Source organism: Lissotriton vulgaris, chromosome 10 (genome assembly GCF_964263255.1).
Source record: "Lissotriton vulgaris chromosome 10, aLisVul1.2, whole genome shotgun sequence".
Taxonomy (NCBI): Eukaryota; Metazoa; Chordata; class Amphibia; order Caudata; family Salamandridae; genus Lissotriton; species Lissotriton vulgaris.
Window position 1 is genome coordinate 187,032,818 of NC_141698.1, and position 15,754 is coordinate 187,048,571.

The 15,754-nt window shown below is 43.1% G+C and overlaps 1 protein-coding gene across 2 annotated transcripts in view; it reads left to right on the forward strand.

Annotated features, from left to right (window-relative positions):
• FLCN (folliculin) overlaps positions 1-15,754 on the forward strand; it is a 232,767-nt gene that overhangs the window by 127,749 nt on the left and 89,264 nt on the right. For both annotated transcript variants that reach the window (XM_086940860.1, XM_086940859.1), the window contains exon 10: positions 7,268-7,399. In XM_086940860.1, coding sequence (XP_086796986.1) covers positions 7,268-7,399 — 132 coding nt within the window. The remainder of the gene's footprint in view (positions 1-7,267; positions 7,400-15,754) is intronic.

The following is a 15,754-nucleotide window of genomic DNA, read 5'->3' on the forward strand; positions in this document are numbered from 1 at the left end:
TAGAAACAGCAAGATACAAGGCCCTACGTACATGAGCAAGAAGAACGAAGAAAACGGCAAAAATCAGACGTATACCATTTAGAAGGGGCAAGGGGTAGCAACCGCTAATCCTCGTGTGCCTAATTAAAACTTACTATCGCTGTGATTTAACTAATGTAGCCAATGATCATTTTAAAGTTACAAATGAGTCTTTGCTAGTTTTAGTATCATGTTAGCATTTATTGCAGCCTCAAATGTGTCACACGTACTGATTACAAACAATGGCTCAATTACAAACAATGGCACCATTACAAACAAACGCACAATTATTTGCGATTCTGGTTAATGCGGTAAAAATCACACGGAAGGTCTTGATCTGATGCCTCTACTGGGCGAAGTTTGTCACTTCTGCAACCCCTGTGACTTTAGTCAGTTTCGCGCTCGGGAGGCGAGGCGTACGTCCGTGACGCTTTGGCGAGCGAGCGCACAGCCCCCCAGCGCTTCCTCTCTTCAGCCGGTGTCAATACCGGGTGCGGGGTGGAAGGCGATCTCCCCCAGCTTCTGGGCCGAAGACTCACCCTCGCAGGCACGGCCCCCGTCGCAGCTCCCACTGGCCTCCGCTGACGTCGAGGGTTCCCCCAGAGTCAGCCACTCACAGCGCGGCTCCCGGGGCAGATCCTGATGACGCGGCGAGGCTCCAACCAACGGCGGCGCAGCTCACGGGGACAGGCCCACTGCAGCGGCCAATCAGAGCGCGCCTCTGCCGACGAGCCTCCGAAAAGCCACCAATGCGGTCGCAGCCCCTTCGTGCCTCGGCCAAGGTGCCGAGCAGCTGCCGGTTGACCCCCGGGCGGGACGGGATACCACAATTTGTGAGGACACGGGGGGGGCGGGAGAAGACGAGGGGGGCGGGAAAGGACACGGACGTCGGGAGGGAGGCGGGAAACGTGGGGACGGCGGGAGGAGGGACACAAGGCAGGACAGCAGCAAGCACGGCCCGGCCGGAGGAGACTCGGGGGCGTTCCCGGCGTCGCGTGACGTCGGCAAAAGCCAAAGAATCTCGGGAACGCCCCCGTGTCTGGTCCGGCATTGATGGACAGGCCCCTCGTCCAATGGCTAGGCTCCATTTATGGAGCTAGCCAATGGGACGGGGGGGCGTGTTCCAGAGTGCTTACTGTACTCAATAGATTTCTCTGGAGGAGGAGCCTAACGGCTCCGTCCCCCAGCGAAACCTAAAAACGGAGCAAAAGTAATTAAAGCACTACAAACATGCTTGCAGGGATGCTACAATCGGTCATGCTGGAGGGTGGTAGGAGGCATGATGGACCCTAGACCTAACTAGTAAACTACTTCCAAAGGATACCAGTCTTTACACTCTGTAATGTACCATGTATTTGCACATCCTTCTGCAAAATATTTCATCCTCATTCATGACTGAAGGTCGTTTTGGAACTGAATCACTTTCCAAATAAAGCTTGTTTTCCCAAATGTAATCAAAATCTCGAGAAGCAGAAACCAAGTTTGTCTTTTAACTGGACTACAGTTTGAGTACTAAGACTACAAACCTCAAGTGACATTCTCCATGATGTAGAATGCTCCTGCTTTGTAGTCCTCAGGTCTAATATTGTCACTACTGACCTGCAGTGATGCCCTCTAAGCTGCTGAGCTAAATACGCACCCTATGGTAAAAAGCTTTGCTTTACAATAATGTCTGTAAATGAAGGACCATTACCATGAAGGAAAAGGCTCTTTCAATTGTCTTGCCATTTGTAAAATGGATTTGAGAAAAAAGAGAAACCCTCTTCCACAGTGTACAATTCCCCACAAGTGCCTACTTTTTAAAACAAAGTCCCCTGTCCACCCCATCCCACTAGGTTTCTATATATTTTAGATTTACATTACTTCCTTTTACTTCAGCTTCTTCTTGGTTATGCAGCACACCCCGCTAGAAAGGGGACTACTCAGTGGGGAGGGAGAAGCTGGGCTCCAGTTATCTTTTTATTTAATCCAATTTGTTTACATTTTAGACGAGATCATGTCACGTTCCAAGTAATGCCCTACATGCATGGCAAGCTTTATTTACACGACCAGAGCGTGTTTGAGCCAGTCTTGGATGAAATAGAAAATCAGCTTTTGGTGGAACTTTGACTGTTAATCATGTGTATACATTTACTGGCTATTTTATGCCCTGCCTTTTTTTTCATTGTACAACTGTAGCTCTCATGGAGGTTTCTAACGCCATTTTGGTGCTTCGTTTGCCATTTTAGTGGAGTGCTCAGCAGGTTTAATCTCTTCTACTTTTATTACAGAGGTTATTTTTTTATCGCCCCTTGGGCTGAGATCTAATTTTATTCAGGCCTTACCTCATTTTCTTGAGTCATTAATTGTAAAAGCTCACTATTTCTTGATCCTCTGAGATCTTAACTGTCATTCTGATGATCTCACAAACCATGGCAACTCCAACTTGGTAGAGTCATTCTCTGTTCTTGGCCTTTCTTGACTAAAGAGCCTGCACATGCAACTGGTAATATCTCCGACTGATTTTGGCTAACTTTGAGTCTATTAGTACTATAGCCACACTTCCCCTTGCATAGTCCAACCATGCAGCTGTTTCATTTAAAATGTCTCTCTCTGTTTCAATAACTATATCACCATTCCCATGGATACAATTATTCCTAAGCGGCACATTCAGATTCAAATGTTGAGTCCCAACGTCCTTTGATGTTCTGACTGTTTTCCATCAGCCGGAAAACACTGCAAGCACCAGGAACAAAAATGGAGCAGTGACTAAGACCCTTGCTCCAAACTTGGATATAGAGCCAAAAACATTAGAGAATAAGAATGGCAGATTAAAAAAGCAAAATCCACTTACTGTGCATCTAAAATAGTTATCTGAAAATCCTACATGTAACATCTTGGGAGAATACTAATAATACCACCACCCCTCTCATTTTTTAAAGATTATCTATTCTAACTTTCTTACCTCTATATCAGGCACCTGTTTTAGATAAACCAGTTATCTCTAAATCTGAGACATCTTTGTATGAGGTTGTCTTGCTATCAAAAGACCAGGTAAAAATGTCCTACATCAGACCAAGTCTGGTTCATCACTTGACCCCTGAACACCACATATTCTTCAGTTAGTGTTGAGGCAGCTTCACCCTTGCCTCAAAATGATCTCTTCAATAATACCATCTTAATGGAAAAAGGATATGGTAGTTTCTATCTTTAAGAAATCCACTGCAGATCCCTTTATACTTACTAACTATAGAGATTCTTATTATTATTTTCTTACTTTTGCCTCCTAAAAATTCTTGAGACAGCCATAAATCTCCAGCTCTCTGCATACCTTGAACCTAACAATCTTCTAAATATATCTCAACCTGGCTTCAGGCCAACTATTAGTATTGTACTCACAGCTATAATTGATGACATTAGATTCATCTTAGATCATGGACGATCAGCTGCCCTCATTTCTACATGATCTTCTATGGCGTTCGAAAAGTACTCTGATACAGTGCTTCTATCATGCCTAACCATCTTTGCTGTTGGTAAACGGACGCTGAAATGGTTTCAGTCTTTGCTAAGTGACAGTGGACAGTCTGTCACTTGTTCCTACTCTTTCATTCTGAAGATTTTACAATAGCGTGGAGTGCCTTCAGGTTCTTCCACAAGCCCGTGGCTATTTGACTCTTATATCTCACCACTAGAAATATGGGCATCATTCAATCAAAAGCTCTCCTTCTTGGCTCAAATTACCATGGTCCTGGCAACATACTTCCTCATTTTACGATTACTTAAATAGATATTTCCAATTATTTCACTTGTTTAACACCAAACAGTTGTTCAGGGCTTCATGGCTAGACTATTGGAATTCTCTGTATGCGTTCTCGTAAATCGCCTAAAGATTGTGCAAAATGCAGTAGCGAGGCTGCTCCTTAACATCCCTTTCCATGTATCTGTTCAGGGTCATCTCCAGACTCTAGGCTGGCTTCCAATATGAAATACATTCTGTATTGAAGGCCTTGTCTATCGCTCATTAAGCCTTGAACAACAGGGGGCCTATGTACTTGAAGTAAAGATTTTCCTGGTATCTCCTTCTCGCTCTTCCATCTATTTCCAGGTTCGGTACCCACATTTGCCTCTGCAAACCGGCAGGCAGGTCCTTTTCTTATCTAGCTAAAAGAGCCTGGAACAAGGTTTCAATACACAGTAGAAATGTATCTAATCACATGCTGATCAGAAAAAAAACCTTACCTGGTTGTTCCACAATGAGTCATCTGCCAGAGAGCTTTGAGACCTGTAGCGCCACGACACCCCTTGGGTATTTGTTGTGCTTACAAATCTCTGTTCATTCGCCTATATGGAAGCATGCATGGACAATTCACTATGGCATCGCCTCCACATCCGACAGTTCGTTCTACCACTGCTGCAACTCTTCGTCCTCCCCATTGACATCTTCACACTGGCAAGCAATGGGTGGCTGGTGACAAGGTCAGACCACGACTATGCCCTTATGTGGAGGAAGTACACCACCAACCCTGACTACTGCAGGTCGATCTTTGAGTGACATGATAGACTCTGCTCTTTAGGGAGATATAGGAGAAAGCGATTTCGCTGATGCCGGTAGTTGGCAAGCGGTTGGACAAGTGCAACAATACTAAATTTGTCAAAGCTGGTTTCAGAGGTGCACCGGGCACACTCCTTCTCATGATTGCAAAACAAGCATACTAGTAACATGCACACACCTTTAATCGATTGTTTCCAAGAGAAAAACGAACACCCATGCCTGTCAGTTGTTTCTGTATGTCAGTGAGATGGTTTTGATTAGAAATAAGCGAAAAAAGATCTGAAACTGTTTTTATTTTTCGTCATATTTTTCAATGATGAAAGCTAGTTATTTCATGTATTCTTCTTCATCATATCTATATATTTTATATATTTTTGTGAGGGCTGATGGACAACTGCATACAGTGGATTCTCTTTCTGGAGGAGACTTTAAGCATAGCTTAAACATAACTTTTAATGAAACTGGCTAAGAAACTTTAGCTGCATTCACAGAAGTTCAATCTTTTATCTGGGACCCACGAAGAAAGGAAATGTAATACTGGAAGAAAGAGGGTCTGATAAAATACTAAATGCAAGCTCGACCTTGCACAAAATTCCACTATTTCATATACATATAGGAAAACAAAGAAATACAGTCTGACTATTCTGCATACACTTCATGATTTTTTAGATTTGACTTTTGACCCAATTCTATTTGTAAGGGTGGCTTAGAGGCTGCTCTTTCCCGCCACCTTAATGCTGGCATGAAGTGGACTGAAATAAAGTAGTTCACTTCATACCAAGGCTGTATGCCAGTATGCCAATGTCTACTTTCACTTCTACTTTAATTTCATGTTTTTTTTAAATTTCTTTTTGTGATTGCCCATTTTTTACTTTTTTGAAAGAATATGCAAGCAACCTTAAGATTACACCATTTTTACTTTGTATTACTATTGCACTTTAAATGTCTGCTGCATATCTTTGTTAAATAAAAAATAAAAAAATCACAGGGTGGCACAAGCCATACCTATTGGCTTGCCAATGCTAGTTTCACTTGGGTATTCTTTCTTTTTCTGCAGTGATGGGTGAAGTGAAGCCCTTTATTTGATGGTGATATAAAACAGGAGTAAGACCCATAGACCACGCTGGGACTGGGTATAAAGTATATAGAGAAAACAATGTCCCAACAGGTAACAATCAAAAGGCAGTTTAGGTATGTATGCACAGAGCATTACATTGGAAGGAAACAAGGAGGCTCGAGTGGTTAGTGCATGGCTTGTAATTCACCAATTTGTTGGAATATTTACACATGGAAATACAGTTAAAGGCAGCACTGTACAAGAAAATTCATGTAACAACCCAAAGGCACTTGGTGACAAGGTGATATATACAAGTGAAGAGTGACGACGCAAGTGATAAGGTGAACAGCGTGAACGGCGCAAGGTGACAAAATTATGTACAATGGTGGCTCAATAATTAGAAGGTTTTTAGTCAGTTATGATACATTCAATCACAGTTATGAGCCAAACGCTAAAGTGCGCCAAACAATTGCGCTGTGGTGTCGACGGCGTTTCGATCCACAATGGTTTGGGATCTTCTTCAGGACAGGGTTGTCGAGTTGGTATGGTGCTGAGGAAGCTTGGAGGGGGCGGACGCTGGTACGGATGGCCCCAAGAGCGTCAAGGCGCGATGAATTCACGGATGTATTATAATTGTTAAAGGCGCGGGTCTCAGTTAGTTGGATCCCGTCTCAGGGTCGGTGTATCTGTGCTGATAGACGAATGGCGTCTGAAATAGAGTGGACAGCCAAGCAGCGTCTGTGTTAATCCGGGCTGCTGCGAGGAACTGAATCTCACAATGTGGAGTCAATCTGCTGCGAGGAAGACTCTGATTGACTCCACGTTGTGAGATTCAGTTCCTCGCAGCAGCTCGGATTAACACAGACGCTGCTTGGCTGTCCACTCTATTTCAGACACCATTCGTCTATCAGCACAGATACACCGACCCTGAGACGGGATCCAACTAACTGAGACCCGCGCCTTTAACAATTTTAATACATCCGTGAATTCATCGCGCCTTGACGCTCTTGAGGCCATCCGTACCAGCCTCCGCCCCCTCCAAGCTTCCTCAGCACCATACCAACTCGACAACCCTGTCCTGAAGAAGATCCCAAACCATTGTGGATCGAAATGCCGTCGACACCACAGCGCAATTGTTTGGTGCACTTTAGCGTTTGGCTCATAACTGTGATTGAATGTATCATAACTGACTAAAAACCTTCTGATTATTGAGCCACCATTGTACATAATTTTGTCACCTTGCGCCGTTCACGCTGTTCACCTTATCACTTGCGTCGTCACTCTTCACTTGTATATATCACCTTGTCACCAAGTGCCTTTGGGTTGTCACATGAATTTTCTTGTACAGTGCTGCCTTTAACTGTATTTCCATGTGTAAATATTCCAACAAACTGGTGAATTACAAGCCATGCACTAACCACTCGAGCCTCCGTGTTTCCTTCCAATGTAATTCTCTGTGCATACATACATAAACTGCCTTTTGATTGTTACCTGTTGGGACATTGCTTTCTCTATATACTTTATTTGATGGTGGCGTTAATATCCAAAGTTTATAACTACTTTTTAACATTTTCCTCACAATACCAATAGTTTCATGGATACTGTTTGCTTTGAAAGCTGTCTGAAGAGTCTTAACCTTATTTTTGTTTGTGTTACGGTAGAATTTGCTGTTATTGTTGATGTCCGTGGGGCCACCTGCTCCAACCTGTATCCAGTGTTGTTCGTGGACGATGAACCCCTCAGCAAGTACGAATTTGTGGTCAATAGTGGAAGCCCTGTTGCAACTGACCGAGGTGAGAAAACGAGATGCTTTGAAAATGGAAATATATGGTTTTCAATTTTGATTCTTATTGCACACAAATGTGAACAGATATTCCTAGTTTGGAAACTTGTAATTACTATTTTTCTTCAGCATGGATTGCTGCTTCTTTGTGCACATACAGTTGGTAAGTCATATTTTTTATCTTCAATGTCGTAATACAGAAGAGTTAACATTCATCGACTTTGATGCATACAACATCCGGAATTTTCCAAGGCGTGTAAGTCTTTGACCTATCAGTAACCCCTATAATGCACATAAAGTAAAAATACTCCTGTTCCAGTGAAGATATTGTATTTCATTACAGTGAAGGAATCATTGGGTGAGTGTATGGGCTTTCAAGTTGTGCTGTTATGAGTACCCCTTCTCCGTTAAGAGTAAGGTACCCTACCCAGAAACTGGTCTCCACCCATTTGAAAGTCACCCTTACTGGCCATAAGCAACTACCTGGAAACTCTGGGAAAGGTGAAAGTACTGAATCGCACACACCTCTTTCCCCAGTACCTGACCACCTGTTCAATCCAGATCTCATTAGCATGGTCAAAATAAGGAGTATAAACTCCCGGGAAGCCTAATGCCACTTAGGTAACTAAACCTGTTCTTGTTCTGTAAAAGCGTTGTGAATCCCTTCCCCTTTCAAGCTGCCATTGCACAGTGGGATTAAGCCAGGCTCTGTCTGTGTATAATGCAGCCAATTTGTTGCACTGAGAGGTGAGGCAAACCTCCTTCCCTGGATACAAGTCACAGGACCAAGTTTAAGCTTTCTCCTGAGACTGGGGAATGTGGTACTGGAGAGGGGGCACAGCTGCTGTTAATGTCCCGTGCTGCAATCCTAACCTTCCAAGATCTGTCTTTATCTTATCACCTCCTATCGGAATTGAGCCTTACTCTTCTTCAGTGCAGAGACTTGTTGAGAAATCAAAGGCTGCTAAGTTAGCTTGTGATGTGTTTTATCCCAAAACCCAGAAAGATATACAGGCACAGAGAATCACATGTCTTAGTCCATTCTACTGTGCATGTGAGCCTCCAGCACCTTTCGTATTTAGAGTTTCCTAGAGCAGTGGAGACACATCGGGCCTAGGAGTACAGTGCACCACTTGCTTCACTCTTGAATCCTTTCTTTTAGGGCAGGTCCTTGTGCTGGAATACTCAGCAGACCGGGCTCCATGCACATCAGGGTAATTCTAGTTTCACTTCAGTATCTTCCCTGCTGAACTGCTAGAGTTGGAAACGCCTCTGTCAACCTATCCAAGAGCCCTCCTCCTTATAATAGGCTTCATTTAAGGTTCTTGGGACTAGTCATAGATACAAAACCTGTTACCATTGGCCATGAGTAAATGTACCCAACCAAACAGTAAAACTTAGTGCCTATATCGGAGAATGCATGTTATTGATGCTCTCCCTGTAGCCTACCCCCCATCATCAACTTTGATCATCAAGCTCCAAGCCCTCACGGAGGTCCAGAATGTCTGGAATATACACCACACCGACCCAAATATCTCAGACTTTTGACAATAAATATTGGACTCATTAAATTCGAAAGGGGTTGGGGCAATAACCTACTGCACCTGCCATACAGTAAGGGAAACTAATTATATCCTGAATATGGTGCACAGAACAAAAAGTTTAACCCTTCTCATCTTCTAAAGGAGAAAACTCCACAAATTCACATCAATCTTTAACGATTAAGCACCCTGAATTGACCAAACGTATCTCATGTGTTAGGTAAAGGTTCAGAAAAATTCTCACAGGCGATCACTATATATCCTAACCAAATCCCAGAACGCTACTCAATTGGGAACAATGAACCCAGTCCTTTACCAATAGGACATCGTCAATAATTTCTGATCTATTTTTTACATATTGGGTGACTGGCTATAAGCCAAAGAATATTAGTGAAGAAAGTACTATATATAGGGCCATTGAGTGTCTCTTCTTAAACTAGAGGATTCCATCAGTTGACCCTACAAAATAACTTTGAACACATTACAGATGTAGGAGTTTAATATGTTTATTTAAGAAGGAATTCAAAGAGAGCCCAGAAGAAGTCCAATAGGACGAAACGCGTTGGCTGCGGGTTTTAAATTGATTATCAACAGAAGAAAATGAATAAAGTATTGGCAACAAAATATGTCTGAAGGATATTGTGTATTATGAAGAATATGCCTTATATATAGTGATCACCTGTGAGAATTCAGGGTGCTGAACTGTTAAAGATTGAAATAAATACTGGAATCCCTGGCTTTTTGTCTCTGGGAACCCACAGCCTTGCCAGATGTAGTTATTGATGCTTCCCTGAAGACTATCTCTCTACAACATGGACACTGGAGGTCAAATGTTTGGAGTCCTATGGCAAAAAGATTAACTAGTCCGCTCAACCACTCAGATAGGCTAATCAATATCTGTTCATAGTGAGGTAAGTGCTACAGCAGTGGTTGAGATTTGACCTTTAAGCCTCCTTGCACCTCGGCTATTCCCAGGAGGTATATAGCTTAATTCTTATCAAATACACAAAAAGTTACAGGAGGAATGCTTGCAGTTTGTCTTACTGCTGGCAATCACTCGAGTGGCATTCCAACCCATCGTTTTTTTGCCCACCATGCCACCTCAGTTTGGATCAAGCCATAGGCAAATCAATCTTGACCCTGCTCCAATCGGAACAATCCAGCCAGAACTTACCATCACTTTGTGTGTGTTTAATGTACTGCCATAAGTGGCAAGAGTATGCCCAGACATGGGTCCCATGCTCACTACGCCCCATGAACCAAGCTTCCACTGACTGACGAGCCCCAATCAGGGTGAAGACAGTCTTGGCTGCTTGTGTTCCAGTTTAGGGAGAACCTGACCTGGTAGTTCAGGCTAAATTGTTCGTATTAGAGCAGGGTCAAGACTGATTTACTCATGGTTGGTTGGCATAGTAGGCAAAAGAACGATGGTACCCCGAGCGATTGCCAGTGGTTAGACACATTGCAAGCATTCCTCCTGTCACCTTTTGAGTGTTTAGTTCATTCTTAACCTGAGCAAGGAAGTGGCTAAGTAGAAACTACTGATGTCCAGGGTCCTCTTTGATACATGTGCCTGCCCCTTGACCACAGATCTATTCATCTGCATGCATGTATAACAAAACTGTCCTGTTCTTAAGCCTGAACACCAGGAGGAAGTGATCAACCTCTCACTTGAATGGGAAGACATTGTTCTATTCTTCTTCCAGTGAGGTTATCCACTAGTGCAAAACAGGCCCAGTCACAGCAAATTATAGGGCCCACAGTCACCACTGGACTTGAGTCACCACAGTTGCTTTATTCCTCTTGATAAGATGGAAATGGCTTTGTTTACATTTCCCAGTAATCCATCCAGGCAGCTCTACTGCAGGAAAAAGGATGTAAAGCTGTTATTGTCTTAGAGCTGTATAAACGTAGTCACCAGCAGAAGCTAAAGATGATGATTCTGGTTTCACTCTTGAGATTTGTGCAGGCAACTGACTTGCTGTTTTAGTGGACCTCTAGAACTCTTAGGGGCACATGCATCAAAGTTAGGAACTGCGAGTCCTTAATAGTGATTATTAAGGAATCGCTATTAAGAAGTCGCAATTACCTATGCGTGTAGGTTTTGCAATTTTTATTGCAATTCCTACACATTCCTTAATAGCGAATTGCAAATTGAGATTCGCTATTAAGGAATGGCTTACCGTTCATTCCTATGGGTCTAGAGGCCCGTAGGAATTAATGGGATTGCATTCGCAATTTGCGAGAACCAAATGGGTACTCGCAAATTGTGCATGCAATTTCAAGGGCACAAAGGGGCCAAAAGGCCACCCTGATGCACCCCCAAAAACAGGTAAGTATGCACATGTGGTGCACACACGTCGTCCTAAGGCCATGTGTATGCACCACAAGGCACTTTGAAAAATGCTTTTTTTTGCACTTTTTAAAGGACTTGCAAATTACTATCAACTTGAAGGTGATGGTAATTTGCGATTCCAAATTGCGAAAACGCAGTTTGCGAATGCAAGATGCATCGCATTTCGGGAATCACAATTTGCGATTCCCTAACTGCATTTGCAATTAAGAGAACCGCAATAGCGAATTGCAAATTGCGATTCGCTATTAAGGAATGGCTTACCGTTCATTCCTATGGGTCTAGAGGCCCGTAGGAATTAATGGGATTGCATTCGCAATTTGCGAGAACCAAATGGGTACTCGCAAATTGTGCATGCAATTTCAAGGGCACAAGGGTGCCAAAAGGCCACCCTGATGCACCCCCAAAAACAGGTAAGTATGCACATGTGGTGCACACACATGTCCTAAGGCCATGTGTATGCAACACAAGGCACTTTGAAAAATGCTTTTTTTTTGCACTTTTTAAAGGAATTGCAAATTACTATCAACTTGAAGGTGATGGTAATTTGCGATTCCAAATTGCGAAAACGCAGTTTGCGAATGCAAGATGCATCGCATTTCGGGAATCACAATTTGAGATTCCCTAACTGCATTTGCAATTAAGAGAACCGCAATAAATAGCAATTTCCTTAATTGCGAATTGCAAAAAAGGGACATGCATCTGAAAAGGCCATTTTGCGATCGCAAATGGCTGATTTTTGCGTTTTGCACTGTATGCGATCGCAAAATGGTTTGATGCATGTGCCCCTTACTTCTGTGTTTACACCCTACAAACCAACATTAACAGGGCAAGACACTGCCATTTGGTGTACGCAGAATGGTTTCCCAGGTCTTCACAGATATCCTGGCTATGGTGGCAGCCTTGCTGCTATAAGACCCCAATAAACATGTAAGTATCCAAGGTTTGACTGCTGAGCCTTAGCCAAAGAATATTAGTCTATTTGCTTCCTCTCTGAATTATGTCATGTCTTTTCCCAGACTTGTAGCTGCATTTGGCAGTCAGATGAGCACTTTCCAGGCTTATGGTGAAAGTTATGGCTTAGCGAAACACTCCAAGGGCACCCTTTTCTAAATCCAATGAGGTCATCAAATGACCACTGATGAGCCACACAAACTGTGCTCTTGATTATGTAATTGCAGTCTCTTGCAATCTCAACCTGGTTCTCTCCAGCATGATATTCACCTTTTAAACAAATGGCCTCTTGCAATAAGAAACACTTCTCTCAGAAGATTTCCATATTAGTCACCATAACGTTTCACCGCACCTTAGTGACCTTCAAAACCTATTTGCTTCTGAAATGTGGACTGTATTGAAGGGGGACAAAGTGGTTCTGATGATTCATCCCACATTTGTTCTCAAGACACAACGTCAGGATTGCACCTGAATAGAACTAGCTAAGGCTAAAATTGTCAGGTAGATCACGTCCTGCATTTTGTGCTACTAAACTCTGCATACAACAGATCCTTCATCCAGTGTCTAAGCGCGCACCAAAACAGTTGAGGAAACCTCAGTGGTGTTCATCAGGTGTGTACCTGTCTAAAACCCTTCTTGCATCTTTATTCTCTGTGCTGCGTAGTTTACTCGCACTTTAAGCAAGGAATAGGGCCATAAATTAGGAGTGGCATAGAGTTTACCATTATTTGTGTTCTTAGGCCCTTTCCATAATCAACACTCTTCCACCAAACCTTTAGCCATCAACCATAAAGATATTGGCTGCTATTTTGTTTTGTTTGTTATGATTTTCCAAGAGTAGTTGCTTGGTTGAACCTATGTTTAATTGTAGTTGGGTTGAAATACACTGAAAGTGTTCCTTACAGATAGTAATTTTTTTTAATTCAATTTCTAAAAAGTTATTCTTGTCTTTTAAAAGTGTTCTGGGATTAACCAACATAGGCAGACATATTCAGTGTTCATGAACTTAATATACCTTTGATAGAAAATGATAATTTTACCTTTATAGTGAATGACTGTTGTGCTTTTTTTTTTTCTATACTATGGGTTTTTTCTGCAGATTTCACCAGGTTTTCTCAGACTCCTGTTTGAACACATATTGACTTTAAAAAATGAAGGCTGCATTCTGAAGACTTTCTCACTTTTCACCTTGCATGTACTCTTGTCTTCTAGAATATTAAAACCAGAAATTGCGTATAAAGCGTAAAAAGCTGTTACACTGAGCTTTGTATGCGGGCACTGCACACTCAAGCAGGCTTCTTACAGGCCCACTACCCTGGTACTGCACACTCAAGCATGCTTCTTATAGGTATACTACCATCCTCCATGTGGGTCTGTGCCCTCTTCCAGCTTCTTTTATGAAAAAAGGAGTCAATAAGTGTGTCCTTTTAGGCCAGTGGCTTTGAAGGCAACAGGAGGGTGTTGAAGATGGCCGAGTTACCATAAAGGTAACTTGGTTCTACTTTTGTGTTCTGATTCATTCCCATTTTCCATTTTGTGGGGAGATTTCACATTAACTAAGAATGAGAAAGAAAAGAGGCAAAGGCAGCAGCATTGAGATGACTAGCCCTGGCCAACAGGTTGTAGACTTCCTGGTCAAATCTTGCATTGCTGTGGTGGAAAGGCTGCCAGGGCCATCGCAGCGCAGATTGAGAAAATGAATACTAATTTACAAGAGTCAAATGGAACCTCAGGGCATCTTGATGTGCTACACAAAATGTAAAAGTAAATTAGGCTTTCTCTGTGCTGATTGGTGACCATTGCAAGTCGCCCACCTGTCCAGTCCAGAAGATGACCTGATGTCTGAATTTCTGATAGGAATCACATTGCCACACACCTTCCCTGTTGTACAACCTGAAGACAAGATCTGACCAAGGAGCAATGAACATTTTCCCAAAACCTCCTATGTATAGCACGTTTTAGGGTTGCATATGGAAGTAACCTTTATATCATCTGAATCTCCCTCATACAATCCAAATTGGTTTTACCCCTGAGCAAAATGTCATGAAGCAAAGCAATAAGAAATTGTCTAGGATCTTGGGTGCTCATGTAGGCTAGTCTTCTTGGTATGGGTCTTTGAACATTTGCATAAAAAGGACCTGGTGAGGTAAGTATGCACAATAGACAATATCAGAGGGTTTGGAATACCATACAGGTTGGTATCAGTGTTGCTTCAGGTCACTGAAGGGGTGGGGTCATTTAAAATTTGTTGGAAGGGTGCATTTGCCATAACATTGCAAAAACACCTTTGCGCAATCTGTTGGTTCCCCCGCCGCATATAGAAGTGGGGAAATTGCAGACTTTGCTCTCTGGACTCTGAGAGTTTGCACCAAACTCTGTTGGAAACCTTTGATCTGATGTCCTGCTAGTCACCAGCATTCACCCAAGCCCCATTTAAGGCAGGCAAATGTTACTCATTCTCCTTTTCCAGGACCACTAACCAAGACATGGCAGTCAGGAGCAGAGAAACTGTGCAGTGGCCCCAGTGCACAGAGGGAAAGCTCTATGCATGTCGGGCCATTGTTATAATGTTGTACAATAACAAACTCCTGCTTTAGGAATTTCCTCTTTCATAACAAAATACTTTGCAGAATGCGCACATCAAACATGGCATCTGCTCTTTAAAGAATAAAGGACCTGTGCCTTCTGTGGAGCCTGCTCCACTGAATGCAGATGCAGGAGATATCTTTAAATCTAGAGGTTGGGCCTCAATTAGGGGAGTGGAGGCCGATGCCTCCACTGACCTGGAAGGCTTGTGAACCACCTGCTTGACTTAAATCATGCCCTAGGGCTTCATTCTATAAAGTAGGAGAAGGTTTCTGGAGGCTACAATTCGCAGTAGTGTGACCACATTACCCCTTCAAATACTCTCTTCAGTGAAATAACCATGTTATTACAAGTACACGTTGTTGCCAGGTGCGAGAAGAAATTCTTCTGAAGGTAATAAATCTGTCTAGAGGAAATTTCTCCAGTCTATGTATTTCTCCTCCATCTCGTCATTCTGCCTAACAAGATTTTGGACACCTCTTCTGCAGGTGTCAATTTATCTAAGTCTCCATAGCAGTCGTTATGGCGAGTGGTCGCTCCCCAGTGTCTTTGACGACACGTGGTATTGTTGTGCAGCGCCTCATTGTGATTTCCTGCTATCTGCCTTGCTTGACGCATTTGTGCTCTGTCAACTTGTTACATTGCCGCTTTTGCTCTGTTTTTGTATTGTAATTGCCTGTGTAACTTTGGCTGTGCTGCGCGTTATCCCCCAGCGCCCCGCTGCCATTTTGTTTGTTGTTGTGGTCGGAGTTAACCCGCCCCGCCTCCCAGCTCAGCCGCCCTCCCACTGACTACTTCCAGCGCTCAGCTCCATCGTAGCGCTGTGACTCGCTCTTCTCTCCCGAGGCGAGTGGTCGCTCCCCAGTGTCTTTGACGACACGTGGTATTGTTGTGCAGCGCCTCATTGTGATTTCCTGCTATCTGCCTTGCT